At 51.0% G+C, this 26,393-nt stretch overlaps 11 protein-coding genes across 11 annotated transcripts; 5 read left to right on the top strand and 6 right to left on the bottom strand.

Annotated features, from left to right (window-relative positions):
* Positions 1-62: 62 nt before the first annotated feature.
* Positions 63-4,140, top strand: ASPBRDRAFT_58648 (uncharacterized protein; the record flags this gene model as incomplete). Its single annotated transcript, XM_067627936.1, has 9 exons — positions 63-539; positions 602-1,156; positions 1,798-1,843; positions 1,905-1,953; positions 2,011-2,503; positions 2,552-2,614; positions 2,661-2,987; positions 3,041-3,496; positions 3,550-4,140. The coding sequence occupies 9 exons, from the start codon at positions 63-65 to the stop codon at positions 4,138-4,140; spliced, it is 3,057 nt and encodes a 1,018-aa protein (XP_067474787.1).
* Positions 4,141-4,307: 167 nt separating this feature from the next.
* ASPBRDRAFT_58647 (uncharacterized protein) lies at positions 4,308-5,846 on the top strand (the record flags this gene model as incomplete). Its single annotated transcript, XM_067627935.1, has 3 exons — positions 4,308-4,584; positions 4,635-4,776; positions 5,135-5,846. 3 exons carry the CDS (start codon positions 4,308-4,310, stop codon positions 5,844-5,846), a joined length of 1,131 nt encoding a protein of 376 aa, XP_067474786.1.
* An 18-nt stretch (positions 5,847-5,864) lies between these two features.
* ASPBRDRAFT_85732 (SDR family NAD(P)-dependent oxidoreductase) lies at positions 5,865-6,754 on the bottom strand (the record flags this gene model as incomplete). Its single annotated transcript, XM_067629504.1, has 3 exons — positions 5,865-6,098; positions 6,157-6,404; positions 6,460-6,754. Coding segments are annotated over 3 exons (777 nt in total), but the record flags the coding sequence as incomplete, so codon positions are not given.
* A 405-nt stretch (positions 6,755-7,159) lies between these two features.
* On the bottom strand, positions 7,160-8,701 carry ASPBRDRAFT_68764 (uncharacterized protein). The gene is made up of 4 exons (XM_067629007.1): positions 8,439-8,701; positions 8,294-8,379; positions 8,023-8,231; positions 7,160-7,972 (listed from the first exon to the last, which is right to left on the bottom strand). The coding sequence occupies exons 1-4, from the start codon at positions 8,488-8,490 to the stop codon at positions 7,195-7,197; spliced, it is 1,125 nt and encodes a 374-aa protein (XP_067474784.1). The 5' UTR covers positions 8,491-8,701; the 3' UTR covers positions 7,160-7,194.
* A 587-nt stretch (positions 8,702-9,288) lies between these two features.
* ASPBRDRAFT_332179 (uncharacterized protein) lies at positions 9,289-9,991 on the top strand. Its single transcript, XM_067623093.1, has one exon. The coding sequence runs from the start codon at positions 9,350-9,352 to the stop codon at positions 9,737-9,739; it is 390 nt and encodes a 129-aa protein (XP_067474783.1). The 5' UTR covers positions 9,289-9,349; the 3' UTR covers positions 9,740-9,991.
* ASPBRDRAFT_47598 (putative short-chain dehydrogenase/reductase) lies at positions 9,801-11,216 on the bottom strand. The gene is made up of 3 exons (XM_067625888.1): positions 11,062-11,216; positions 10,267-10,994; positions 9,801-10,207 (listed from the first exon to the last, which is right to left on the bottom strand). Exons 1-3 carry the CDS (start codon positions 11,102-11,104, stop codon positions 10,145-10,147), a joined length of 834 nt encoding a protein of 277 aa, XP_067474782.1. The 5' UTR covers positions 11,105-11,216; the 3' UTR covers positions 9,801-10,144.
* A 295-nt stretch (positions 11,217-11,511) lies between these two features.
* On the bottom strand, positions 11,512-12,701 carry ASPBRDRAFT_47597 (HAD family hydrolase). Its single transcript, XM_067625887.1, has one exon. The coding sequence runs from the start codon at positions 12,616-12,618 to the stop codon at positions 11,920-11,922; it is 699 nt and encodes a 232-aa protein (XP_067474781.1). The 5' UTR covers positions 12,619-12,701; the 3' UTR covers positions 11,512-11,919.
* Positions 12,702-14,021: 1,320 nt separating this feature from the next.
* On the bottom strand, positions 14,022-15,929 carry ASPBRDRAFT_160928 (CFEM domain-containing protein). Its single transcript, XM_067619482.1, has 8 exons — positions 15,765-15,929; positions 15,570-15,711; positions 15,336-15,520; positions 15,249-15,285; positions 15,129-15,199; positions 14,694-15,076; positions 14,578-14,645; positions 14,022-14,520 (listed from the first exon to the last, which is right to left on the bottom strand). The coding sequence occupies exons 1-8, from the start codon at positions 15,849-15,851 to the stop codon at positions 14,210-14,212; spliced, it is 1,284 nt and encodes a 427-aa protein (XP_067474780.1). The 5' UTR covers positions 15,852-15,929; the 3' UTR covers positions 14,022-14,209.
* A 5,004-nt stretch (positions 15,930-20,933) lies between these two features.
* ASPBRDRAFT_332117 (uncharacterized protein) lies at positions 20,934-22,605 on the top strand. Its single transcript, XM_067623091.1, has one exon. It carries the CDS (start codon positions 21,342-21,344, stop codon positions 22,497-22,499), a length of 1,158 nt encoding a protein of 385 aa, XP_067474779.1. The 5' UTR covers positions 20,934-21,341; the 3' UTR covers positions 22,500-22,605.
* Positions 22,606-22,936: 331 nt separating this feature from the next.
* Positions 22,937-24,292, top strand: ASPBRDRAFT_135102 (phosphotransferase family protein; the record flags this gene model as incomplete). The annotated part of the gene is made up of 1 exon (XM_067618676.1): positions 22,937-24,292. One exon carries the CDS (start codon positions 22,937-22,939, stop codon positions 24,290-24,292), a length of 1,356 nt encoding a protein of 451 aa, XP_067474778.1.
* Positions 24,293-24,663: 371 nt separating this feature from the next.
* On the bottom strand, positions 24,664-26,168 carry ASPBRDRAFT_33907 (uncharacterized protein; the record flags this gene model as incomplete). The annotated part of the gene is made up of 3 exons (XM_067623170.1): positions 24,664-24,856; positions 24,915-25,147; positions 25,212-26,168. 3 exons carry the CDS (start codon positions 26,166-26,168, stop codon positions 24,664-24,666), a joined length of 1,383 nt encoding a protein of 460 aa, XP_067474777.1.
* Between the last annotated feature and the right edge of the window lie 225 nt (positions 26,169-26,393).

Raw genomic sequence — 26,393 nt, 5'->3', positions numbered from 1 at the left:
TCCTCTTCACTAATTAATTCCCTGTATCTTCTGGTTTTCATTTATCCATCCTAATACCCGATATGCCGCAGAAACTCACGGTCGCGGTGGCGCAAGCCAGCACCCAGTCCACCCTGGCAGCCACGTTAGCAGCCCTGGAGCGAGTGACTCGCCATGCAGCAGCCCGTGGGGTACACTTGATTCTCTTCCCGGAGGCATATCTGGGGGGTTATCCCCGAACCTGCGACTTTGGCACGGCTGTTGGCGCCCGTGGCGCTCATGGCCGGGACCAATTCCTGGAATACTTCCATGCGGCGGTCGACCTGGGCGACACCCCAGCGGGAGCCGGAGACGACTGGGTGAACCGTAGATTGCCTCTTCCACGAGGCAAGGAATATCGTGGGGATGGCACGCGAGAAGCGCTGGAGAAGATCTCCCGCGAAACTGGCGTCTTCATCGCGTGTGGTGTCATCGAGCGTGCCGGGGGTAGCCTGTATTGTTCTGCCATTTATGTTGACCCGCGCGATGGCGCCTTGGGCAAGCGGCGCAAGGTCATGCCGGTGAGTCAAGACGACTTGTGCTCAAGTAAATGTATTTGATCATGCTAATTTCCGACTGACAGACGGCCTCCGAACGTCTAATTTGGGCTCAAGGATCTCCATCCACCCTCAAGGCTGTCACCACTGAACTCAATGGGGTTCGGCTGACCATCGGAGCCGCGATCTGCTGGGAGAATTACATGCCGATGCTTCGACAGAGTCTGTACTCCCAGAATGTCAACCTCTATCTGGCCCCCACGGCCGATGCTCGCGATACCTGGCTGCCGTTGATGCGCACGGTGGCTGGAGAAGGTCGCACGTTCGTTTTATCCGCCAACCAGTGCGTGCGCCGCCGGGAACTGCCCGAATGGATCACAGCCAACTCCCAGGATCAACATGATGGCGACGAATATGTGTGTCGGGGCGGCTCCTGCATTGTCGGGCCCCTTGGCGAAGTTCTCAGCGCCCCCGTTTGGGAAGTCAGCACGGACGATGTGGCGGACGCCAATGATCCGAACGATCCAGCGATGGCAGCTGCGTTGTCTATCACGGAGATTGATGTGGAGGATTGTGAGCGCGGCCGGTTAGATCTGGATGTTGCGGGCAGTTACTCTCGCAATGATGCCTTCAAGCTGACTGTCGAAGGATTGGACCTGAACCCTCCGCCACTATGACTTGTGGCTGCAGTGTAGCGAGCTTGATGTATATAGCAGTACTGAACGGAAATGTAATAGATACTTTTGTTCAAAAGATGGATACGCTTGAGTTGGAGCAGGCGACGAGGAACTGATGTCAATGAGAAGTATTGGTAGGCTCGCCACTACGAAGCATATTATAACTCTGATTATCGCACTTTCATTATGATCTCTCCAATTCACTCGTTTCAAGTTGTTTGCTGGCCATCGTAGGAGAGTGATTTCCCAAAGAGGCAAGCCGATACTGCAGCCTCAGGCAACAGAAGTTAGTCAGCCATTACCTCAGCTCAATCTAATCCGTTTCGGGACATGTGACTGGCTTCGTGTTTTGAACCAATCAATTCTTTCATCCATCCAATAGCTTCATCTCAATCTACTCCTGGAAATTTAAATCTTTGAAGGCTGCTGATATGTAGTAACTCTCGACGATACGAGTCGACATCTTTTCAGCACCTTAAAATGACGCCTAGTCCTGTGCCTGCACTCCGTTTGGCCTGCCGACGCTGCCGTATTCGCAAACAGAAAGCGAGTTGCCCATCGCCGTCAGTGGAATCACACCCGCTAATGCAAGGGATATTAAATAGTGCAGCCAGCCTCGACCATGCACCAATTGTGTCCAGGCACAAGCAGGTAAATCTGCCATAAGGGTGCTGCTCAGCTTCGAGGTTCTGTCGCAACTGACATGGATTAGCCTGTGTACCCAGTCAACGACCAGCTAGGAAAAGTCGCGTCAACCCAGAGTGAGCTGACACCGAAGCAGGTTGGTAGCCTGGCAGCATCAATTCTGATCATATTAGGTATGCTCGTGCTCTGGAGGAGCGGATCATTGAGCTCGAGTCCCAACAACGCGGTCCCGTTGATCATCCTCTCGATCCGGGCATGAGAAGGACAGACGTGCACCCGACAGAGTCACCCGAACCGCCGCGGAGACGAATCACTCGAGCGCAGACTGCAGAAGATGCAACATCTCCGGCAGCTCGTCTCTCACCCCATGGTCTGGAGGACGGCAAAGGCACCCAAGCCGGAAGTACCCCTTCCATCACCATCCTTCCCTCCGTTGTCCACGGCTCCCCTCATCCATATCCATTGGAAGGGGCCAACTATGAGACGGAGATTCCATCACAGACCCAGGATGAGTTGGTTCAGATCTTTCTCAAGCGTGTAAATCCACGATATCCCTTTCTCCACGAAGAAACATTCATCGCCTGGTACGATACATGGAAAGCAACCAGAAACTTGGGCGTGCCTCTGCCCCCGGAAGAGCAATGGAAAGCATTCTTCATCAAGATGGTGAGTTATTCGCAATTTTTCTACAGCACAAACTGACAGTCCTGGCAGGCACTCGCCGTAAGCCTTTTAATCGCACCCCGAGTATCCCCTCGGGACATGAAAGTTTCTCAGGTAAGAGTATCGCCAAATTGATTTGTCCCTCCACTGAAGGTTACAGGATCTCTATTCCTCAGCCATATCATCTTTGGATGCAGTGTTCGCGTGTCTTGACCCTGTGTTGCATGCACAAGCCTACCTACTCTGCACGCTGCATGCACTTCACTCGCCTTCCTCGCAAACAGTTTTGACCATGATATCTGCAGCAATGCGTTGCTGCGTGATTGCACAGCTGCATCTGTGTGCAGTAGACCACCAACCCCAAGAACTGCTTTGGGAAAGGCAGATTCGACGTCGTGTGTTCTGGTCTGCGTACGCCATCGATCGCCTGGTCAGCTGGGTTTATCATGTCCCGTGCAGCCTCGTAGATGAAGATATTCAAGTGGAGGTGAGATCTCGGTCGCAAAATTCTAAGTTGGTGGAACTGACTCTTTGCACAAGCCATTTGCGAACATGAACGATGATGAGATAAAAGAATGGCAAGCTAAAGCTGATCGGCTGGAGCCGGATGCATCCACACCGCGCAGGACTCAAGTGTCGTCTGCTCTGCATTTGATCCGCGGTAGGAGAATCCAATCCCGCATTCTGAGTATTATGATGCGGGCAGATTATGACCAGCGACTTGCTGAATCTCATCAGTGGCGTCTTCACATGCTTGAAGTGCTCAACGAGTGGAAATCGCAGCTGGAGCCCCATAGCGACCCGCTTTCTAAAGGCTATACCAGCGAAGGGTGGGTGGGCATGCTGTACAACTATACCGTGCTCCTCCTTTACCGCCCTACAAAAGTGAACATGAATGACTTGGTCATGGAGCATTGCGTCAGAGCTTGTACTGACATTGCATTAACTTTCTGGACGTATCTCAAGAGCCGTCAAACAGCTCAACTATGGCCGGGGGTGAGTAGAAGTCCCTTGCAAGTTCCCACAAAATAGTAACTGAATTCCTCCAGCTTCTTAGTCAGTTTGGGATTGGGATCACACTTTTATATTGCCTCTGGGTGGTGCCACCATCGCGACGATCCATCGAATTCCAGTCACCAAAGACCAGCACAGCAATTCGAACATGCTCAGTGATACTGGCAGTTCTGTCCGAGCGATGGACAGAAGCCGAACCGTTGCGGGACATCTTCGATCTCTTGGCCGACACCATTCCGGTCTATGGGTCTCCCCATGATGGCGAAGCAAGTCGCATCTCGGCGTCCTCGGCAGACACGATCCAACGGTACCTGCCCCGAGTGACGGCCATGGTCATCAACAAGGACATCATGCGTATGCTTGTTGAGATGACTACCGAGGACTATCCGTGGGCTGCGGGTGGAACGGTGAATGTGGGTAAATGGTCATCTAGTGATGTGCACCGCGCCCATGACTGCCCTCTCTGTACGGGGTCCCGAGCAGACCGAGCGGACTTGCCTCTGGTTGGCTTTGACGCAGGGAGCTTATGGCCAGACTTCGATGACCGCACAGAGGATGCCTCATTTCCAAATTTGTCCGCAGAATACCATCTCTTTCCGGGACTGCTGGGCTCGATAGAGTTTTGATCCTTCGACAGCTGATGCACCGATTATGCAACCTGATTACTAACTGTACTGCATAAAACGGGATATCTGCCCCTTGGATTTCCCCGCATCCAGGCTCTTTTGTCTCTATTGACTCATGTGACTCTTTTAGATATCGACCGAATCAACCTGGTTAACTTCTCAGCCTGATGAAGCTGTCTCCCCCGGCAGAGGACGATTTCGTCTTCGTGAATGTCTCGCGTCCTGATGATATTAAGTCTGCTTCAACGCAGCGCACCATCCGGCGCCATGTCATGCGCGACATTGGGAGATCGCGTCGCACACGTCCTGAGCGACGAACTTGGCCCGTAGCCCTGAAGCCTTTGGAACCAGTGGTAGAGCACATCCCGGCGTCCATTGACCCATGCAATACCACATTTTACCCTGTCCCTATGAGCGACCGAGCGCTGCAGCTCATGCACTTCAGTATGTTCCTATGAATACTGCAGCCTCGTCTACCCATCTAACCCGCGTAGTGACCACGGACCGCGACTATGTGTTCCGTCCTTTTCGGACTGTATGGTTCTCCATGGCATTAACCGACCCCACTGCCATCCTGGTGGCCTTGGCCAATGCGGCCATGTTTCTTGATCAGCGCCTGCGGGCCCAGGCGTATCAGTATGAAACCAGTGCGGAGTGTTTGAGTTACTACGGACAATGCGTTCAGCAGGTCACCCACCGGCTGGGAGATGCCAGGGAGAGCCTCAGCCAAGGGGTCATCACGGCCATATTGGGCCTGACTTGTCACGATGTTCGTCAATCTTCGCACTCATGCCGATGTCTGAATGCTAAACAGGCAAAAGCTCTATGTAGGTACACTGGATCGCTGGAAAGTTCATATCGGTGGACTGGGACGTATTCTTCACCTAAGGGGTGGATATCAAGGTCTCGATGACAATATAACGCGCTTTGCCATTTGGTAGTCTCCTCAAATCTATCGCTTGCTTTATACATGTGCTAATTGTTGGACGATCAGGCTCGACGTTGTTGGGAGCGTGATGGAAGACTCCCACCCTCGGCTGCCTACTCCGCCGGAATTTGCAGCCCAAGTCCCTGACATCCTTTCTCCCAGTCTGAGAAACCTCCTAGGGGACCTTGCTGCAAGATACGATTGCTTCTACGACATTGCAACTGCATTTAATCATGCGAGCTTTATTATCCAATACACGGATGGATCTCTCTGCCATAGCCAGACACCCTGGGGAGGCGAGGACAACCTCACTATCATTGAGCTGTTTGGGCCAGCCACGCATTTCCTGCTTTCTATGCCGAGGCCGACTGAGATGGATTCAATCACAACAGATATCCCAGTTCTGCCTCTACGCGAAGTACTCCGGCTGGCGTTACTACTGCTTCTTGCCACGCTGAAGCAAGATGTCTTCCTCTTTACCGCGCACGAATGCGGATACCTGCGGTGGAAGTTATTGACCCTCATTCCACAGCTGGACACAGCTGAATACGACAACTCCTGTCTCAAACTATACCTCTGGGCTCTGGTAACAGCGTCTCAACTTTCCCATTCCACGCAACCTGCAATGTACCTTGATCAGATTCGGTCTGTGATGGACCTTCTAGGCATGCGTGGTAAGGAAACTTCGGATCTGGTCAAAAGTATTTTGTCCATTGATATACTCGAATCCTATGCACCATCTCCCCTTTCAGAGCTCGAGACATCATCATGTCCATAGCCAACGCATCTAACCACCCACAATCCCACCACTAACGGAAATGACCTGTCCGGAGATCCAGCGACTCTTCTCCGAGCACAACAACAGCACTGCATCCGCAATATCCTGCACAGTTCCCAATCGTTCCTCTACTCGGCTCATGGGGACCATTGTCTTGTTGATCTTTTCCGCTACTTGGGGTGGCAGACCATCTGTATCCACTGGACCAGGGGACACTGTGTTGATTGTTATGCCGCCATGATTGCGACCAAGCTACACATTATCAATTAGCCCACTCCTCTGTGAGTTCCCGTCTTAATATTTGGCTCACCTCCATCGCCATCGAAAACGTCAGCGCATCCATCGCCGCCTTGGAGGCGCTATAGACCGGCGATCCGGAGATACCCAACTTGGACGCTACCGATCCGATGTTGATGACCCGACTGTGTGGCGGCATGTGCTTCACTGCCTCTTGCATGAGATAGATTGGACCAAAGACGTTGACCGCGAAGGTGGTCGCCAGAGATTCTGGAGCTGCGCTGAGTACCGGTCCCGGAGTGCCGGTAGCGGCGTTGTTGACTAGTCTTCGTCAGCAAGCGTCAAAGCGGGGGAAGCGGGGATGTTCGTGACAAACCTAGGATATCAAGTTTTCCAAAGGCATCAACTGCTGCCTGCACAAGTCTCTGTGCCTCGTCAGGCCGGGAGATGTCAGCCTGTATGGCCAGGGCCTGTCCGCCCGCGGCGATGATGCTCTCCGCCACGGTGGCAGCGGAAGGGCCCGTGGACGGCGAGACATAGTTGAGGATGACCGCTGCACCATGCTGGGCCAAGACAGTGGCAATGGCGGCGCCGATGCCTCTTGTTTTGCCGGATCCGGTAACGAGGGCTACTTTGCCTTGTAGACTGAGGGAGGAATCAGACTGGGACATTGTGAATGAGTGATGGTGTGGAAGATGGGAGTCGAAGGTGAGGATCCAAGGGGCCTTTTATGTCTTGCCAGCGAATATTTGAGCGAAAGAAAAGACAAGAATTGAGAGTTATTTTGGCCGTCCAGCATCGTGATATCCGCGCCAGAATCCTGGAGGCTATACACGATTTCCCGATTTGGCAAACGGTCCCTGGCCCCTGCAGGTGACTACTGCACTAGCCTTGATGTGGTTAGCGCTTACCAGTGGGTCTTATAGAAAGGTTGTCATTGGTTAGGGTATTGTCTGCGACTGTTCTATTCCTATTCTGGCTTAGCATCACCCTGTTGGGTGCAGAGAGTAAGGTGGAGAGAGGACGCGGCAGAAGGAATCATTAATCTAATTTAACTGATATGATACAAAACATGTCCTATATACCCTGTGACCAATAAAATTGCACTCTATCACTCAGTGGCCGTGACGATCGTCCTCGACTGCTGCGTCTGATATCCAGTCGTGTCGAATTCCACGCTACCACTACTACTCGGGCTCAGACTGCTGCTCTTCCGCAACTCCTCAGGCTCATTGGTGACTTGGAATTGGCGATGCTCCCAAATCTCCAACGGCTGCTCTGGAGTGATATACTCCCCGGATTCAGTAGGGTCGATCGCAGACCGGCCCTGCGACTTGTCGCCGACACGGAACCGCGACAGATGGATGGTGGAGCTGTCCAGGCGGCTGGTGTATTTTCCATGGCTGCGGTCGTATGACGAGTGGGCCAAGAACGCGCGCCAGTTGAACAGTCGGCGGAATAAGGTCCAGGTCTGAGGGATGTTGGTCACGATCACGGCCGTGGCAGCCTCGCGGATGTACCAATCCACCCACTGATCACCGTAGGGGTTGGATAGGGAGTAGTACTTGGACAGGATGGAGCACAAAATCACGAAGGCACCCAGCGAGAAGACGGCGCAAAGGGTGATCTTCTTGGCCAGTGTCAGTTTTGCCTTCACCAGCAGGGGTAGTGGGATGGCCATGATCATCAAGTCGGTCAAGATGTTCAGTGTGAGTACTAGGATCAAGTGGTTGCGATAGACGGAACACTGAAGGTTTTTCGGCGGCACCGACCAGTATGCGGAAAATGGACGACACCAGGCGGCGAAAAATAGGATTTCCACAATGACGAAGCTGACGGCACAGAAAGCACCGATGATTTTGACGATTCGATGCTGCGAGAGTCCGGAGCTAGAAGACAATCAGATACCGTGTTCAAGTTGACCGCGAGGCAAACCCACGTCATGGTCGAATACAACAAGAGAAGGCAGGCCTTGCACCCCCAGATGGTGGCCAGCCACATCTGCTCCACCACTATGACCAGCTTGCTGCCTGTTATACGGTCTGGGATGGAGGAGGGGTCGATGTCATCGAATTGATCTCGGGGGATCTCGTTGGTGCCATGCTTGTGGACTTCGATTAGGAACACGGTCAGCAGGATGTAGAAGACCTGTTATGACTGTTAGTCATTGTACCATCGTTCAAAAATAACGTTGTGAAGGTCATGCGTACAACAGTAAAGAACATCATCAAGTCCTCAAATTGAAGATAGCGGGGCACTCCCATCTGCAAGGTCCGGGAGACATAGCGCAGTAGGGCTGTCACGATGGGCGATCAGCACTGATCAGCATTCATTATTTCCCTGACGATCACTTACTGACTAGCAGCACCACCGCAAACCACACCCAGGTGTTAACGCTCGACACCATGTCGCAAAGGAATGGAGGCTTCCTTGAGGAAGTTCAGGCTCTACTCTGTCAAAGAGACTGATGTAGTAGGCATCCCAGTTTTCTAGCTCCGGTTCGTTCTGAATCCTCTGCTGTCGACAATCGATAGAGCCAATGAGAGAACAATCCCACGCCGCACCAGCGGGGTCAATAAACCGTTTAAACTGAGATGGAAGCTGCCATTGTGTGGAAGTGGACAAAGATCATGACCGGGGGCTGTGCCTTGTAAGTACTGCTGCGCGAGCGACATAGGAGCTCGTGATTATAGGACCTTCGGTTCCCCGAAGCGTCCCTGAAGCCCAGGCGGGGCCCACCTGAGTCTCAAAGAGGATATTTCGCGCGTCCATACGACTGCTGGAAGGATTTCCCTCGGGTTCCATTCACCCATGCTTCCATGTTTGAGGTGCCCGTGGCACCAGGGCTGATCGCGTCAATTTAACTAGTCGAATGATGCTCTGACCTGATGAGCTGCCTCATTGTCGGTGTCATTCTTGGGAAGTGTTCTACTGAAAGGGTAGTCTTTTCTAAAGTTGATCTTCCTTAGGGAACAAACTCTGTTTCCTAGGTACTTGACTTGCGCAGCTGAGCTTACGGGGAGTATGCAATACTCATAGCCAAGAATAGAGGCGCATTGACACTCTCGTGTCGACAAGTCCACTCGTGGAACCGTCCCAGAAGGCATGGGATTAAGATCGGAGCGGAAAACTTTACGATGAAAACTCTGTTTTCCCGTCCACCAATTCAACCCACGCATCCGTTACTGAAGGCGCTGAAGAAGGGGGAAACAAGGTGGTCGCTATGTCCATTATGTATAGCTCAGGAATGGCACCAGTGAAGTAGAATGGATTGGACAAGAGGCTTAGATACAGTGACAATGCAGCGCTCTGTGCTTGGTGTATTGAGCTCGTCTAGCGAACCCGGAGAGCGTCACCTCGGGCGTTGTCCGATGACAGACTCCAGGGCAGAGACTGGACCAGCCGGCCGAACGGGCCAACTGATGCGACCCAAGGTTTCAGCCGAAAATCCTATCTCTAACCAGTCAGCGGTACGACGTCTCAGGATTAGAAACTACCTGCTGTCGTCGTTCCATGGGTACTACCGCTCTCGTTCCGACTGCGTTCATGGGAAGCATCGCAAACTCATTGGCTTTTTGACGTGTCTGATTTGCTTGGGAGAGTCGAGTGCGCTGTTGATATCACCGTTGTACGTTTGTCGAGCATGTCAATCATGATATTGCTGGGTCTTGCAAGCTAGGTATTGGGCCAAGCATTGTGGGTATGCAGGATCTAAGTATAGAGCTGCTTCGTTTTCATTCTGCTTCTGCGGCTACAGGTTGGAGGAAAGTAGGTTTTATAGCGCTACTCGCATCATGAATCACCACACAGTTCTATCTTTCAATAGTCGGGGGAACGATGAAGCATGTCTCCAAGCATGCATCTATATTCGAATCGGTATTGTCTAGGTTTAGTGTAGCACCAGACATCAAAGGTCTCTTCTATCTACCAACTCCCATACTGTCATGGCAGCCTTGACTTCCCTTGCAAGCACCATACAGCCTAGCTGCCAGCCATTTACCACATAGTATATGTGCTTACTATCTCTCCAGAATACATCCAGCCCAGGTAACGCTACAGGATTACCTGATGGTAAAGCCGCCGTCCACGCGAATATCCGCCCCGTTAATCATACCGCTTGAGTCCTATTTCGCCTGTCAGAATGGAACGGATCTACACCTCAGTATATGTGTGAACTGCGTACCTGACAAAGAAAGACTACTGCATCCGCAACCTCCTCTGGGAGTGCAAACTTGCCCGTCGGAATCGTCTTCAAGAAAGCCTCTCGCACAGCATCCTGGCCCCAGGCTTTCTGCCCCAGCGCGGTCCAGGCCACGGTTGGAGACACGCTGTTCGCCGTAATACCGCGGCCTCCCCATTCGGACGCCATGCTGCGGGTTAACCCCAACAGGGCCGCCTTGGAGGCACAGTAAGCCCCGTGGCGATGCAGGGCCACATGGGCTGCTTGGGAGGCCAGGTTGACGATGCGACCGGGAGGCGGCGGGTTAGGTGGTGATGAATGAGCGACCTCAGCCGCGGCCAAGTACAAGCGCGCAAAGGCCTGGGAGCATAGCATGGGACCCAGGACATTGGTATGCAGATGCTTCACGGTCTCTTCCGGCGGGGTGAGCTCCAAATCACTCAGCGACACATAGCCCGCCGTATTGATCAGAATACTGGGGAAGGCACGGGCGGACTGCGTTGTCGATGACGGAGCGAGAGTCTCCTCCTTCAGGGTGGTGAATACGGATTCTACCGCCTCGGGGTTGGTGATGTCGCATTCATACGTTCGAATTCCCTCGTGCGTGGACAGCTCGCCGTAGCCAGCCTCTAGCAGTTCATCGCGTCGCGCAGCCTCGAACGGGGCATATAGAATTGCTAGCCGGGCACCTTGTTGGTGGAGCTTCTTGCCGATACTCGAGCCCAGGCCACCTTGTCGGAGGCAGGCAGTCAACACCAAGCAATGGAAATGGAAATGGGGTGTTGGGTGAATGCCTACCTAGGCCACCAGGGAGGATGGCGAGCCGACGCGCAAAGGCCATGCTGTTGTCGGACCAATGAAGGACCAGTTAGGAAGTAGGAGGTGAACTAACAAGGGCCTGGGATGAGGACACACCCACACCAAGTCACTCAACTGACAACAACAACAACAGCAACAATCGAGAGTAACTGTTGACTCGTTGATTTCCCCGCACCAGCAGAACCAGTGATATGACGTCATATTGCATGGGATCGGGTTCAGTGGCATGCAGATGAAGGAACTGGATAGAAAGACTTGTATCATGTCCGTCAAAGTGTATGGCCACTGAATGAGGCATTACACCACGAGGGTGAAAATGTGGTGGCAGAGAAATCCCGCGTCAAAGTCCCCATCCAGCAGGGCGGGTGACAGTTCGCCCGCGCTTCCTTGAACCACATCATGGCAGGGCTTGTGGACAACCTGGAACAGAGATGCGCAGAAACTGAATGGATGGCGAAACTGCAAGGCTTGCAGACGAGGACAGGATAGACAAGGGAATCACACCGCACTGGTTGGTGCTGACCGTTTTGCCGGTATTGTAATACTACTCTAGTTTACTATACTGACACCTACATGAACCGGGAATATAATTAGCGACGCAGCTGCATGCTCCAGTCAGTAAGTTCAGAGGCATGTTGCAGGACCGATACTCTTCCACAGATCCCAGACCAGTATACTGGCGGAAATCAGAGTGCGAGGCGCCATGATCCCCCGTGTTAGGGAACTGAGATGAGCAATAGGGTCTAAAGTGGATCTATATCTATTCGTGTCGCGTGTAAGGGTTTCTCTACTCAATAATCCCGGATAAGGAGCGAAATGCCAGGGGGTTCTGGCTGGTCACGACCTGCCCTCCACGATCTTGAGCACATCCTCTAATGTCTCCGCGATATAATCCGGCTGCAGCCGTTGGCACTCCTCCACGTCGCCCTGACCGTACCGACACCAACACACCTGGGCCCCAATGTTTCTCGCGTATAGGATGTCCGTCAAGGTGTCCCCAACCATCAACACGCGCCCCGCGTCCACCTCCTCAGGCGCGCCGAGGGCCTTCCAGTTCGGCCAGAGCACGTCCGTGAAGCTCGACGGATCAGGTTTGCGCTGTACACCCGTCACGCCGTAACCCAGAATGAGGGAATCTGGGAAGTACTGCAGCAGGTCGGTCTTCTCCAAGGCTGCCTTCACCGCGACCGCCGCTTTGTTGCTAATGATGGCCATGGGTTGGTTGCGGGCGTGTAAGGCTTGTAGGACATCGCGAGCGGCGGGATAGGGACTCGAGCGGGACTGACCATGGAGGGCATACAGCTTGCGATAGGTGGGAATCCAGAGAGATTCATCAAAGGTGGTGGGATCGGGGTGTAAACTGCGGAAGGTGTCTCCGGGAGGTGCGCCGGTGGAGACGAGCGGGCGAATGTCGCTGGATGAAGGCGGAGGATGGGAGGGCAGGAGGCGCTGGAAGGTCAACTGGATGGAATGCTCGATGGCATCGTAGGTGTCGAACAGCGTGCCGTCAAAGTCAAAGATGACGAGCTGATACATGATGATGTTGATGTCGATACTGGTGGTGATTTACTTCAAGGGTTCTTCCAATTTCTTTTCTTAGTTGACTCATTCCCACAGATGCACTAGCCACATTCACCACTTTGTTTGGGGGTGGCGCAGTCATCACATCGCAGAAGTATTAGCCACACGGTCTGCAAATGTGCAACCGCATATTTTGTATTTGATTTGTTTTTATTCCATCTTTATATTCTTTCCCTCCCAAGCTCCTAGGTACAGGATTAGCAGCCTAGGAGGGTTTGTTATATGTCTTTATCCAGTTGTGGGTTACCTGCGACCCTACTCATAGGCTTACGATGCAAATATATATATAGCATCGTTGTGGCAGCTCTAACATTTCCAGTACACATTCTTCCATCTGTCTTCAGCAAAACGTAGGAGTCCTCAGTTACTACTACCAGTAACACACATCGAGGTCTTCAAATACTAATACTACTGCTACTAGCATTACCGGTCGAGTGACAATCTACCCTACATCTAGCATATACTCATAGCTTCTCCTAATTAAGTTTAGTAAACAGTGAAAAAGAAAAAGGCCTTGTACGGAGTACTAATCTCCACGATCTATCTTTCCCATTATCATGTTGAGTTCTATCTAACTATGTAAGGTGTAAAAATCCAGTATTATCGGATGCCAACCACTACAAATCAACGGATTGATATAAATCCCTCGGACTTTCTGTCATTTGCCCAAAGACGGCAGCTGGCTATTATTATCATAGTTATTATACATTATGCATTGTTCAATAAGAACTCTATCCTGGTGGAAGTGGACCAGCCGCCACATTACCAAAACCTGAGATAAGCAAGTACATTTGTCCATTTTTCGGAGTCGCCGTCCCGCCTCCCTTGAAAGACAACTGAAAATCGAAGCACTGCAGTAATTATATTACCAGGCGAAGAACTATTTTAAGTCTGAATTAGACGAAAGTGGTAATCTGTACATGTGAGTCATTGATTGGAGTCCACTTCTTTCAATTGTGTAGTTAGCGAAATAATGAATGTCCGGCAGGGCACAGCGGTGATTAGTGATCATTAGGCGAACCATGAGTTTTGAAGCTCAAGCACACTCGCCACTGAACTTCATATATTAATAATTAGAATGACACAATATTTGTCACTTCTGCAATAGATCTACGTATGTACAACCGTATGTGTCTATAGTATCAGGATACTAAGGGTCCGCAGGTAGCTGCGGGCTAATGATGGCCTTTTGGTTAGTGTATGCAAGAGAACCGGGATCTGAGAATTCTCCCTTTTCTTTTCTTTGCTTTTTCTTTTTCTATTTCTTGTCTACTCCGTACTTTTGTACTCTCTAATACCTCTGCCTGGTTAGTGAAAGAAAAAAGGGTTTAATATAATATAATATATTTCTATCTGATGGCGTTATCATTCATCACGGAGAATTTCTCCCTCTTATGCTACAAATTTTGCATTAGGAAATAATGCTCATGGCTATGCAGACCCAAACAAAAGAAAGGTGAGAAAGGGAGACGAAATAAAATAAAAAAAGGGGATGAAAATGGTGAAAAAAAAAGGCAATAATTTCGGCTAAATCCGACTGAGCCGCTTACGGATGAGGTTGTGGATCCATTTCCACCAATGGCACAAAACTGCTTCTTTGGGGCCTCTTGTTCCCCGCATAGTCGACGGAGTACGAGACGGTTTTGTTGATGTGGCTCTTGCTCAACGGTTGCTGAGATCCCAACGCGGCACCTCCGCTAGGTGTGTTCCGTTGGTTGTAGTACGACTGGTCGCTGGTGTTGCCCAGGACTTTCGGGAAGAGGTGCACGAGCATGGCGCGGAATGTAGGCAGACAGGCGCACATGACAGCGATCTGGCACTCCAGGACCGACCAATGAACGATGGGTTGGAGTTGTTCTATGATTTCGGATTAGTGGATACTAATAGTAGAAGGGGCGAGGATCCGAAACGAACCCGTGAGGTTGGTGTTCCACCGGTTGTACCAGAAAACGACGACACGAATGATGGCCACTGCGGTCAATCTGGGAAGGGTCAGTAAAGGTGGTGACAGCGGAGGTGACGGGACGTACACTAGACCCATGGCGAACATAACACTGACTCCAAGCTTCTTGCGAGCAGACAAGTTGAGCTTGGTGACTTCGTAAACCGGCATGAGCACCATGATGATATCGACGCCGATGTTGACGAACGCGTTGGCGAAAGTGACGGCAATGAAGTCGACGCATCTCCCGGTTTCGAGCCCTTCCCACTGCGTCCAGGCCAAGTGGACGGGAATGCATCGGAATGAATCGGTCAGCACCCACGTAATGCCAATAGCAGCATTCAACCCGATAACCCCCCATGTGGTATAGCGGAACAGCTTAGACTGGAAGATCCTCAACAAGAACAGACACACTGAAATCTTCGAAAGAGAGACCTGGGTCTTGTACATCACAACGAACGCCTGAAAGCACTGCAAAATCAATTAGAACCTAATCGTAGCATTGACGACTGGACCCACGCACCTTGAAAATCAGTGTGAGGTTGTCCATTGGATCAATGTCCCACATGTTTTTGCCAAAACCAAGTTCAATCACTAAAAGGTTGGTTAGACGGTCTCGTAGTGGTCATAACATCAGACTTACTCTTGATATTGACCGCAAAGATGCCCACTGCAAGGGCCTATATCATCGTTAGTCAAATATATGGGGCACATATACTGGGATCTGTACCCATGCTATAGTGATGGTGGCATCGTCTGCACCCCAGCCACCACCAAGACCCATCGTCTTCGCGAGGATTCGATTGAAGAAAAGAAGCGTTGCGATAACCAGCGGAACAATGGTGGCGGCCTCCACTGCGGGGCGTCCTTTATGAACAGGAATGCCGCATTGTCGATTGCTTAATCGTTTTGTGACTGCAACTTGTCAGATGGTGGCTGATCGAAGCCTGTCGATGGGACATACGGAGCTGTTCTCTGCCTGTACACTTCGCTGACACACACGTCGTCATGTCATCTTGATATCCGTCATCGTTACACAGGCACGTGGTATCGGTCGTTGCGCATGAGGTCGAGTTGGCAGCGAGAACTTGCGTCTGACAGGTCACCTATGGTTGCGGGTCAGCGAGGAAACTGATGATTCAAGGGCACCCGAGCATACCGCGCATTGAGGTAGCGTGGAATTCGCCGCTGAGGCCCCGACGGCCAGAGACACTGCGACCCCAATCAGTATCTCACGCAGGCGCATTATGGCCGAGAGGTTCCTCCAGGTACAGAGGTTACAGGGTCCAAGAGGAAGTAGAAGAACAATCACCACGATACGGGACTTGAGAGGAAACTGCCTATTATATGGAGTCCAGACCACGGGTACCAGTTGGAGAGCTTTGATGCCGTGACCCACCGGACAAGAGCAATGATCCTCACTGCAATTCCCCCAAACAACCTTATGACCCGTTCTCCAAGAGCTAAAATTATCTAAAAAGGTAGATCCTTATCTAGCATCTCCTTCCACCCAGGAGAGACCTTTTCGAGGGGCTTCTGTGCTGGGGCGCTATTCGGTACTCGGGGGTACGGACCGGTATTAGGCCGCTACGGTAGTTTGTTTCCTCTGCGAATGTTCCAACTTCCACGATCTATGATTCGCGAGTACTAGTCCGACGGGGATCTTGTCCAATATCCCGAAACACTAGATCGGCAGTCTGGCGTGGCAGGCTTTTGGCTTTTTAGGTCTAGTAGTCTAGTGCGACTGCCGGTCCAAGACCTGTGAGGTGGGTCGTATTCCCAAGCGACTCTCGTGTTGGTTGCTAAAAACAATGGTCTTGTTGGGTCTCTGCAGTCTGCATGGACGATCGTTTGAAAGGCATTTACTCCGTATACATTCATGAAGGGTATAAACACTAGGCCCTATTCAGTTCATGTCCGAAGCGGCAGGTTTTTGACTTTTTCCTCGTCTCCCCACCGCGCCCCCCTTAACCATGACAGGTTCGGTTATTCATCTTGGTTTCTCCACTCATCTTTCTCACGTCCTTGCTCGCTCCACTTGAATTCTCAGCCTTCCCTTTCACCATGGCTGAGGGCTCGCCTGTCACGTCTCCTATCCGGGACAAGGGGCTGATCATCGGAATTATACTTTGTACAGTGGCACACGGCATTTAGTGTAATCATCAAAAGTCCCCTGGGCCCCTAAACATACTTTTAGGGCTTTCTATTTTTTTTCTCGATCGATTCATCTGCACGCACGAGGCGTGGAATCAAGAAGACTAACGAGCAGTAGTTCCTATTTGCCCTCCGTGATCGGCCAGAAACCCCTGACACCTGCATTAATGCACATGCTAGACTAGTCCCTGGCTGCCATGTGGTGCGCGAACTTTCCGGGATAGCCTCACAAATTCGGGCGGAAGGGAAAAAGATATGGAAAAGGAAGCCCAGGACTGCAAATGCCCTCCATCTTCCGTCTCCGTTTCCTGTCAGTGCTATGACCGCTGGTCTACAACCTCTGATAGGGTAGCTACTGTTCTTAAAAAGTCAAATATGCTCCGCCTCTGGAGTCTGGACAGTGGGGACTTTCAGCCCAATTCTAATTTGTTGGATGAATCATTTCTATTACTTCGAGATTGCACCTGGCAGCCTCCACTTTGGAGCGTGCTGACTGCTTCCCCGTGTTCGGTCGCAAAACGTTGCACTCCCCTACGTCCTCAATTTCACATGCCCTCTGTTCCAGTACACCTCTGGAACATGCTTACGTTCATTAAGCTTCTGACAGAAGAACTCTATCCCTACCTGCAGAATCGGTATTAATATCGCATATGTCCATTTCTCTCCGGGATTACGTGATATAAGTCCCGTCGCAGTTGATTTAGCCACACGTAGGATCAATTAACCTCTGTGGATTTTCATCTCAGGCTCACGGATCAGCTTCGGGTGTCAGATTGTAGAGGATCCTTTCAATGTCTTTGCATTCAGTCTCCTTTGAATACATGACGTAGGAATTCCACGGAATCCCATCCAAGGTGTTTGGACCTAAATGGGTCCGATTTAATCTATCTTCAACGGATAATGGGTCTCCTCGAGTATGATATTTGAAACCCTAATAGCACCCCTGACCCGTCAGGGCGATTATTATCCCGAATCATCCGGACCATCGATGGTGCATTCGTTTTATAGGGATCATGAAACGCCTTCATAGTTTATATACTGTTCTGGAACCAAGATAATGGCATCAAAACCATTACCCCCAGATTTTATTGACAAATGGCCCATTGCGATGGATGTCCCAGTCTCATACATCCCGAACCGCCGCCATCTATCATACACTAATCGGTCAAAAGTAACACTGGCAGCGGCCGATCACGCAACCTGAATTAGTCCCGGTGAGGAATCTTACGCTATTCCATTGAAGGAAGACTACAACTGTCCGCTGCTGCAATATGACAGACACTTCCCCGTATCCGTGTGACAATAACCGACCCTGCGGTCGCTGAACTGCATACGGGGATCGCAAACATCACCAACCATTGCGCTGTGGTCATTAGTAAACGAGGACCCTCATGGCCCGGGATCTAATTGCAGGATTAGACTTCCGAGCTCATAGCGGACCTCTGCCAGGGTGGTGTTACGCAGTATATCCTTCCTTAACTCTCTGTATTTCATCCCTGGGCAAGCCGTCTTATTATCGATTCTTATTTCTAATCTGGGTAAGCTCGTCTACTAGTTCAATAGTGTCCAGGTCCTCGACCTCCGTTGAGAGATCATCCGAAGCTAGTTCGATTCGTCATGTTGGCTTCCCGGAGGCAACATTCCGCGCAATTAGTAGCATTAAACAAAGCAAATATTCCCCATACTGGTACTGATTGTCTTCAATAGGTGATCCTTCACTCCCAATTTGATACATCAACTCCCGTCTACTGCGCATACTGTAACTATTTGGGAAGCTCTAACCTTTTCACAGGTTATGTACAAAACCAGATTAGTCATGGTTGTTTTTTCTTTCCTTTTCCTATGACTCCTTTGTTTTTTGTTTTTTTCTCTACTTTGAGACTATCTTACAGAACCAATGTCGATTGTTCGATTAGCTCTGGACATCCAATAGTTTGGATATCTTGAATATAGAGAGGTGGTTTTGTATAGTATTACAGGATGGGCTGTGGTGAGGATCTGACCCTGGACGATCTCACATTCAACTAGCAAGCCTATCATGAGATTGTGCGCATTCTGAGTTTGGTGACTCAGAATTCTAGTCTTTTAGCAGGCGGCCAAGGGATTAACTTGAATGAACTACTACGAGAAGAGAATGCACTCTTGTAGCGCACTAGGAGCGTGGTCTGACAGCCGTGCAACCCTTACATTACTGCCGAGTAGACTAAGTAACTAATCAAGTGGAGAGAACTTCTCCATCAGCACTTGTTGCTGCCCCCTAATTTTGTCTCTCCACCGCGTTTCTGCTACTACAGTATCTTATGATCCATGGAACCACCCCCCACCCCTGTGGCCTGTTCAGGCTGTCGAGGAAAACATCTCGATTGCGATGGCAATCTGGCCGGCTGTGGTCGCTGCCAGTCCCTGGGCCTCATCCCTGGTTCGGGCGCTCCCGGTTTCGTCGCAAGTGACAGCCAGCAGTAGTTCCCTCCCACCTTCAATTGCCTCCCATCGGATCCCATCTTATTCTCGACGGGTCTATTCGGGCAGTAGCACAGCCTGGAACCCAATGGGAAGGCCGATTAAATGGGTTACAATCAAGAGCTGTAATCGATCTCCCTATCCGCTCGCATATCTGCCCGTTACAAGATAGGTTGTATACTTATCGCCGGCTTTGTTTGTGCCACTACCCTTGGCCCTCAGTCTAACCCCACAAAGCGATAGAGAGGGCTGTCTGACTATCTCTGTGAGCCTTCTTGTCTACATACATGATCATTCATACATTCAACTCTGTTCTTCGCCTACGCCCTGTTAACCCTGTGCATATATTCGACCGCACCTGCCGAGAAAGCCTTCGGCGTCCTTATACCTTACATCGACGCCGCACTAATTGTGCTGCTCTTCGAATGGACTATGACCATACCGAGAGAAACTTCGAGCGCGAGTGGTTTTGTTTTCGAGATTCTGCAAAGTTAGCTTCCCCAGCAATGTGCCCTTCGTGACCCACTTGCGCGATTAATGGCCCGCATTGCATCAGTCTCTGATAGACTGAGTGATATGGGACCCAAGCCACGGTGATTCAGCGCAGCGTGCACAGCTCGCGCTGCAATATGCTTCAATGTCACTCTACTCCGCACCCCGCTCCATGAGGGGAAAGCTTTTCAACACTTTATCGACCTCCACAAGCAGAAGCCACGAATTCAGAGCCAAGGGGGCATGTTCTGATGAGCGGTGGTGAAGTGGCCGCCTCCATGTGTGCTAGACCCTCATCTCCGACAACTTGTAAACAGTGATTCGATTGGCGGTTCCCACCAAGGCGGGGCGCAAGATGAGTCGGCGAGAAATGAAGCAGAAGATGGCGACTCTGCAATCAAAGCCTGTCCGAAGATCGTAGCGCTGCCTGGTGAGCCAGTCGCATTGGCTGATCTCTCTTCCGGTATTCCAATACGACACGGACACCACTCTCCGCATAGCGAAGCCCGTCTTTTTGAACCAATTATGTGCGCATTACCCTGTGTATACCCCGCCTGGGAAATTAGATCAATGTTGGCAGACTAATCTACGTGAGGAGCGCCATGCATGCACTAATCTATTCATCATTGCGATTTTAGGCAACGCCCGCGAGCAAACGCGCGAGACCAACGGATCACCGATTACCCTCAGGTGATAATCCGCGACCAGCTCACCAATGCAGGGCATTTGGACGGTCCCTGCGCCCAAATACCCCGTGGATTAGATTGAAAATCGTTCTCGACTGCATGCGGGCTTCTTCGGCTCCACTGCAGGGTCCGCCCAAGACCCTGAGATGGAAGCTTAGCACTCGGTTGCCGCGGGCTCCGATTGACCCCTCACAGGTGCGGAGATAGTCAGTCAGTCTTATGCAGAAGTTTGCAGGGGGAGAAGGGGCAGTTATTCCCATGGCGAGACGACCGTCAGATCTCGAAGATGTATTACACCTTGATGTAAGGCGGGTTATTGTCGTTTAGATCCAGTGTGCGTATCTTTGAATCATCATCATACATTATGGATTATTGCGGTCGTGATTACGACAAACATGGATATACTCATAGGGACTATATAGACACAGGGGGGCATGAGAAACACCTACCACTTAAGCCAATCTCCATCATTATTGCTGGTATCGTCGGTGATCCTTCGAAGTTAGCCTTGTTTCTCCATATCCATGCGCATCGGAATGTGGGGGAAATTGTCAGAATCTGACAGCAAAGCGGCGCTCATCCTAGCCAAACCCAGGATGGAGAAACACACATCAGTTACTCAGAGGAATAAGCGTTCGCCAGAATTTTCGGTAGAGTGTCACCCCGAGCCTTCACAGTTCACATACTTTCAAGGGGCCGAGGCAAGCAAAGGTGTGTCGTCTAGAGATCTCGGTGATCTTTCGAAAACATACACCGAGACGCTCTTGACGTTTCATCGGACCATAGCTTGGAGACCAGACATTGCAAGCGGAACGAGGATCTGCTGAGCACCGTCGCTTTGGAGGATAAATAGAGACACCATGCCACGTCCAGACTGAGCATCATCAACTACCTCTCAATCACGCATCTACCTACCAGCTACTTTCACTCAGACGGCAGACAGAATGGTCAAACTACTTCCTACCCTCGTTTTCCAAGCTGGCTTGGCTCTCGCTGCAGCGGAGTACCTCAACTGGACTACGTACAGTGCCAATGGGGTGAACCTAGGCGGATGGCTCGAGCAAGAAAACACTATCGATACCACTTGGTGGGCCCAATACTCCAAGGGGGCGGACGATGAATGGGGCCTTTGTGTCAACCAAGGCTCCCAGTGTGGTCCTGTACTCGAGCGACGATATGCGACCTATATCACGCCCTCCGACATCGACAAGCTGGCGAGCGCGGGGGTGAACACTCTGCGCATCCCCACCACTTATGCCGCTTGGGTCAAAGTGCCCGGGTCCCAGCTGTATTCTGGGAACCAGGTATCATTTCTGAACAACATTGCAACATATGCTATCACTAAGCATTCCATGCATATCATCATCGATGTGCACTCGCTCCCAGGGGGAGTGAATGGTATGGCGTTTGGGGAGGCCACGGGTCATTATGGATGGTTCAACAATCAGACGGCGTTGGATTATTCCCTTCAGGCCATCGACTCCGTCATTGCCTATGTTCAGAACTCGAGCCATCCCGGGTCCTATACTATTGAGCCTATCAACGAACCCGTGGACAATACAGACATGTCAGCGTTCGGCAGTCCAGCAGCCTTATCGGATGAAGGTGCAGCTTGGGTTTTGAAATATATCCAAGCAGTACTGGACAAGGTCGAGGAAGTCAACCCGAACATACCGGTCATGTTCCAAGGCAGCTTCCGAGGCGAGGAGTACTGGTCTTCGAAGTTCTCTACGTCGGATAACCTGGTTTTCGATGTACACAACTATTACTTTGCTGGACGAGGGGCAACTGGTCAGAATATTACAACCTACATCTGTGATGACGCAAAGAACGGAGCGGGTAATGGCAAGTTTCCGGTGTTTGTTGGCGAATGGTCGATCCAGGCAGAGTACAACAACACCTTTGCGGACCGGGAGAAGGCCCTCAATACCGGGCTCTATGCTTTCGCGAAAAACTCACAGGGGAGCGCTTATTGGACTGCTAAGTTTTCAGGGAATGCGACTGTCGATGGCCAAGGCACACAGGCTGACTATTGGAACTACATGACCTGGATCAACAATGATATGATTCATCCTGACGAAGCTTCTGCAGTGTGCGCTTAGAGAACCGCGAGCAGAGGTAGGATAAGAGGTACAGTATTAGGGCTTAGCGAGCTGTTATAATTCTGCCTGGAGATTGTGACACATGCTAATCAAAGAACTACTGGCCTGACAACCGGCTTTTTCATGTGTTGGCCTTGTAGACCTTAATGTTGTGCTCCAGGAAGAGACTTGATAGCTGATTAGGATCGATTGACTTATTACTTGATACACTCTATATGCATTCCTTGATTACCAGACCACTGCTATCCCGTATAGCCACGTAAGTTACTAGTGATTCCCAACATTTCCTAGTTGGTATACCCCTGCAACCCCGTCGCTGGCCAGGTGACAAAGGGGTTGCTGCCTGAGGAGTTATGGCGCCTCTCAACCCGCATTCATCAATCCCAGTCTGCCCCCAGTCAGTTATTGCTCAGGTACAATCAACAACACCGAGGAACATGGACTGGGATCATCTTGCTGAGGAGTATAACGACAAATTATTTGCCGGATGGCTGCGATTGCTTTTCCAGCAGTCCCCTGCCCTGCCGTCGAGTCTCGCAACCCAGCATCGTCGTGGAACTGCCCGGGTCACTGGCGTGTCCGATTTTATCACCGGCGCTTACAGCATCTGCTGCATTGTCACCTTCGAAGATGGATTCCGTGCACTTGTTCGGTTCCCCATCCTAGGTAGAAGCCGGTTTCGGACGGAAAAGAGTCGAAATGAAGCCTCGGTCATGAAATTCCTAGCCCAGAATACAGCGCTCCCTGTTCCCCACATTCTTGGAATGGGTCGGTGGGGATGTGGTCCTTACCTTGTCATGACCTTTGTTGAGGGGACCTTGTTGTCCAACCGCCTGCGGGATCCCACAACCCACTCGCCCAGCTTGAACCCAAATGTCTCTGACTCTGACATTGAAAGTGCCTACCGCGTGATGGCGCAAGTCATCTTGGAATTGTCTAAACCAATCTTCTCGTCTATTGGGGCGCTAGCAGAAGGATCGCGAGTGTGGAAAGTAGTGCAAAGGCCACTATCCCTCAATATGAACGAACTTGTACGCGTCGGAAACCTGCCTCCTGGTATATTCGCCGAGAAGACATTTAGTACCGCAGGCGAATATTTCGAGGAACTCGCGAGACAGCAGCTTCTCCACCTTAAATACCAACGGAATAATGCTGTTGAGGATGAGCAGGATTGTCGAAGGAAATATATAGCCCGCTGCCTGTTTCGGAAACTCGGCCGGGAGTATACGAAGGAGCAGTCGGGTCCATTCCATCTTTACTGCGATGATTTGCGTCCATCCAATGTGCTCGTTGCCGAGGAGAGTTTTGCACTGACTGGTGTTATTGATTGGGAATTCACTTATATCGCAACCGCTGAGTTCACCTACACTGCACCCTGGTGGCTTCTTTTCGAAAGCCCCGAGGCTTGGGAGTCAGACTTGAATGTATTCTTGACCCGATATACACCACGTCTGCAACTCTTCCTCAATGTACTTCGAGTCTGCGAGGATGAGCAAATACAACAGGGTTCCATGATGGATTATCAGCGACTATCCGGACGGATGGCGGAGTCTATGGAAAACGGGCTCTTTTGGTTCTGCCTTGCGGCACGGAAGAGTTTCATGTTTGATGATATTTTCTGGCAAGTCATAGACAAAACATATTTTGGGCAGGGCTCTCTCGAAGATCGGCTGTCACTTTTGTCCCGGGAGGATTTGGACGAGCTTGAGACGCTTGTTCCGTTGAAGATGCAGCAGGCTCGTGAGAACCGCTTGGATGAACATTTATCGATTGACCAGCTTATTGACCTGTGATGCTAACTCGATAGGTTTACGTTCGTCCGCACTTGTTTTGTTTCATTGTGTGGTCAACGATCATGACCACTAGTCCCTCGTCTTCATACAAATTTTTCATACCGATCTGTGACATCTGGTGAGCTTAAGGAAGACCGTGATGATGGCTTCTGCTGTCCATGTGGAAGGAATTTTTATGTAATTTTCCGGTAGTGTGATAGCAATGAATCAAGCCCATTGCCAATGGTATGTTTATTACAGTTAGACATTATACTCTCCAAGTACAGGAATCTCGAACCATGGCCTCTCCCACCAAATACTCTGAGCACTCCCAATATATGATCTTACTGACACTATATTGTAGACCAGTCATCTCCTAGAACGCAGTATACTTAATGATGGGCCCGTCGATGACGCGCGACAGGCGTCGATGAGGAAAGGCCGCCAGCACCCTGCAGATGTAGCAGTGTTGAGATGGGAGTAGCACCGGGGTAGAAACTTGTCGGCATGGGAGGAATCGTGAAGGGGCTCGTCGAGGGCAGATCAGAGGTGAAATCTGCTGCCATGGTTGGCGCGGCATAAGACCTATTCTTCGATTAGTAACTTCTGGGGATCAACATGGATTATGCCCTCAGTCACGTACGGGGTGGCAGTTATAGTCTGCTGGGTGGTATAGGTCGCTAAATTCGTCGTTGCCGTTGCACTAGAGAGACAGGCGCCGCTTCCATATGCATTCTCGCAAAGCCAGAGCGCATAGCTGCTGTCGTTTGCCCAGAGGTTGACGTTCTCGATGGTGATATCGTAGCAAGGGACGTCAGAGTCACATTGCAGACGGATTACAGGGCGTGCGGCGCTAGCGGACTCTCCGTGCCAGTTCTATAAATCATAGTAAGTTAGATTAGGATGGGCTTCTAATATCCGGCTAGAATGCTGCACTTACTCGGAATGTGAGATTGGACACTTGAACTCCCACGGATCCTGAATCAGATCCCCAGGCCTCGTCTATGGTCAGCGGGTAGGGACCGCCGTGAATGATGACATTCTCCCAAAGGACATTCTTGACAGTCCCATCCCCATTGTTAGTTTTCAGGAAGCTCGCATCTGCTCGATTCATGTAAAGGTTGCGGTAGTGGATATCCGAAATGTTGGTTCCAGTGCCCAAGGAGCCAATGGCGGTCCCGCCGCTCAGATTGCAGTAGATATTCTCGATCAAATAGTTGTGCGAGGGAGACTTGACCGTGACACACTCGTCGCCGTTGCTCACTTCGATATCATGGAACCACATGTTCTCGCCCCATACATCGATGGCATCCGTACCTCCCACTGATGTCACGCCGCGGATCAAGAGGTTGTATACCTCACCACCGGAAACCGTATCAAAGACCATGTAGTAAGAAGGAGAGTCCACCAGTGCGAATCCGTGCAGGGAGAAGTTGCTAACATCCTGGATGCGCAGGAGTCTCTCACCGTAGGTGTCGTTCTGCAGATATTCGTACCCGAAACCCTGAATGGCGCCGCGGGAATTGCCGCTGAAGAGCTCGAAGTCGTCGCAGTCACGAACCAGAATCATCTGATAGGACCCACGGTGTCCGCGCATAATCACGCCGTCTAGCTGAATCGCAGAGGACTGGCCGTGCTTGAGCTCGATGTCCTCAGCCAGCGAATAGTTACCAGGTGGAATGTAGACCAGTCCCCCGACGGAGCAGTTTCCCCAGGCGTTGAGGAAGGCCTGCGAAATATCCGTCTTGCCATCTGCGACAGCTCCATGATCGAGGATGTTGCAGGTTTGATTTTTGGCTTTGGTGCTATAGTCCACTAATGGGCCAACAGGACCGGAGAGTTGCGCACGGGCCAGAGTGGCCAAGGACAGGGCATAGAGTAGATTGCTGGCTCGCATGGTGTTGTTGTCTATGTCCTCAGAGACTATCAGGAGCCGTCATCGAGGTCTTTATAACCTTAATCGGAGTCCGGCATCGGCTAATGAGAGCATTATGGCGGAGCAATCAGTACATAAGCATACCCACAATCAAGGGGTCCGAAGCGCTCAGTGCTGAAGATCGCACCCTGACTAGTAAGTCATGCACGTCAGATAGATTAAGGGACGGCGCCAGGAACGGGCGAT

The sequence above is a fragment of the Aspergillus brasiliensis genome (assembly GCF_001889945.1).
Source record: "Aspergillus brasiliensis CBS 101740 unplaced genomic scaffold ASPBRscaffold_15, whole genome shotgun sequence".
Classification (NCBI taxonomy): Eukaryota; Fungi; Ascomycota; class Eurotiomycetes; order Eurotiales; family Aspergillaceae; genus Aspergillus; species Aspergillus brasiliensis.
Note: the sequence above shows the minus strand (reverse complement) of the source record. Positions and strands in the feature narration are given on the sequence as shown.

Bases quoted from the DNA above. Each gene is read 5' to 3' on its own strand.
- ASPBRDRAFT_47598 (XM_067625888.1), bottom strand. From the start codon at position 11,104: ATGGCCTTTGCGCGTCGGCTCGCCATCCTCCCTGGTGGCCTAG. The intron at 10,995-11,061 runs GTAGGCATTCAC...GCCTCCGACAAG, and splicing joins CATCCTCCCTGGTGGCCTAG to GTGGCCTGGGCTCGAGTATC. The intron at 10,208-10,266 runs GTACGCAGTTCA...CAGGCGAAATAG, and splicing joins CAGTAGTCTTTCTTTGTCAG to GACTCAAGCGGTATGATTAA.
- ASPBRDRAFT_332179 (XM_067623093.1), top strand. From the start codon at position 9,350: ATGGATTGGACAAGAGGCTTAGATACAGTGACAATGCAGCGCTCTGTG.
- ASPBRDRAFT_47597 (XM_067625887.1), bottom strand. From the start codon at position 12,618: ATGTATCAGCTCGTCATCTTTGACTTTGACGGCACGCTGTTCGACACC.
- ASPBRDRAFT_160928 (XM_067619482.1), bottom strand. From the start codon at position 15,851: ATGCGCCTGCGTGAGATACTGATTGGGGTCGCAGTGTCTCTGGCCGTC. The intron at 15,077-15,128 runs GTGCGTGGGTCC...TTGATTTTGCAG, and splicing joins ACCTCACACTGATTTTCAAG to TGCTTTCAGGCGTTCGTTGT. The intron at 14,521-14,577 runs GTTCGTTTCGGA...CCGAAATCATAG, and splicing joins GTGGAACACCAACCTCACGG to AACAACTCCAACCCATCGTT.
- ASPBRDRAFT_332117 (XM_067623091.1), top strand. From the start codon at position 21,342: ATGGTCAAACTACTTCCTACCCTCGTTTTCCAAGCTGGCTTGGCTCTC.
- ASPBRDRAFT_68764 (XM_067629007.1), bottom strand. From the start codon at position 8,490: ATGGTGTCGAGCGTTAACACCTGGGTGTGGTTTGCGGTGGTGCTGCTA. The intron at 8,380-8,438 runs GTAAGTGATCGT...CCATCGTGACAG, and splicing joins TGCGGTGGTGCTGCTAGTCA to CCCTACTGCGCTATGTCTCC. The intron at 7,973-8,022 runs GTGGGTTTGCCT...ATTGTCTTCTAG, and splicing joins TTGTTGTATTCGACCATGAC to CTCCGGACTCTCGCAGCATC.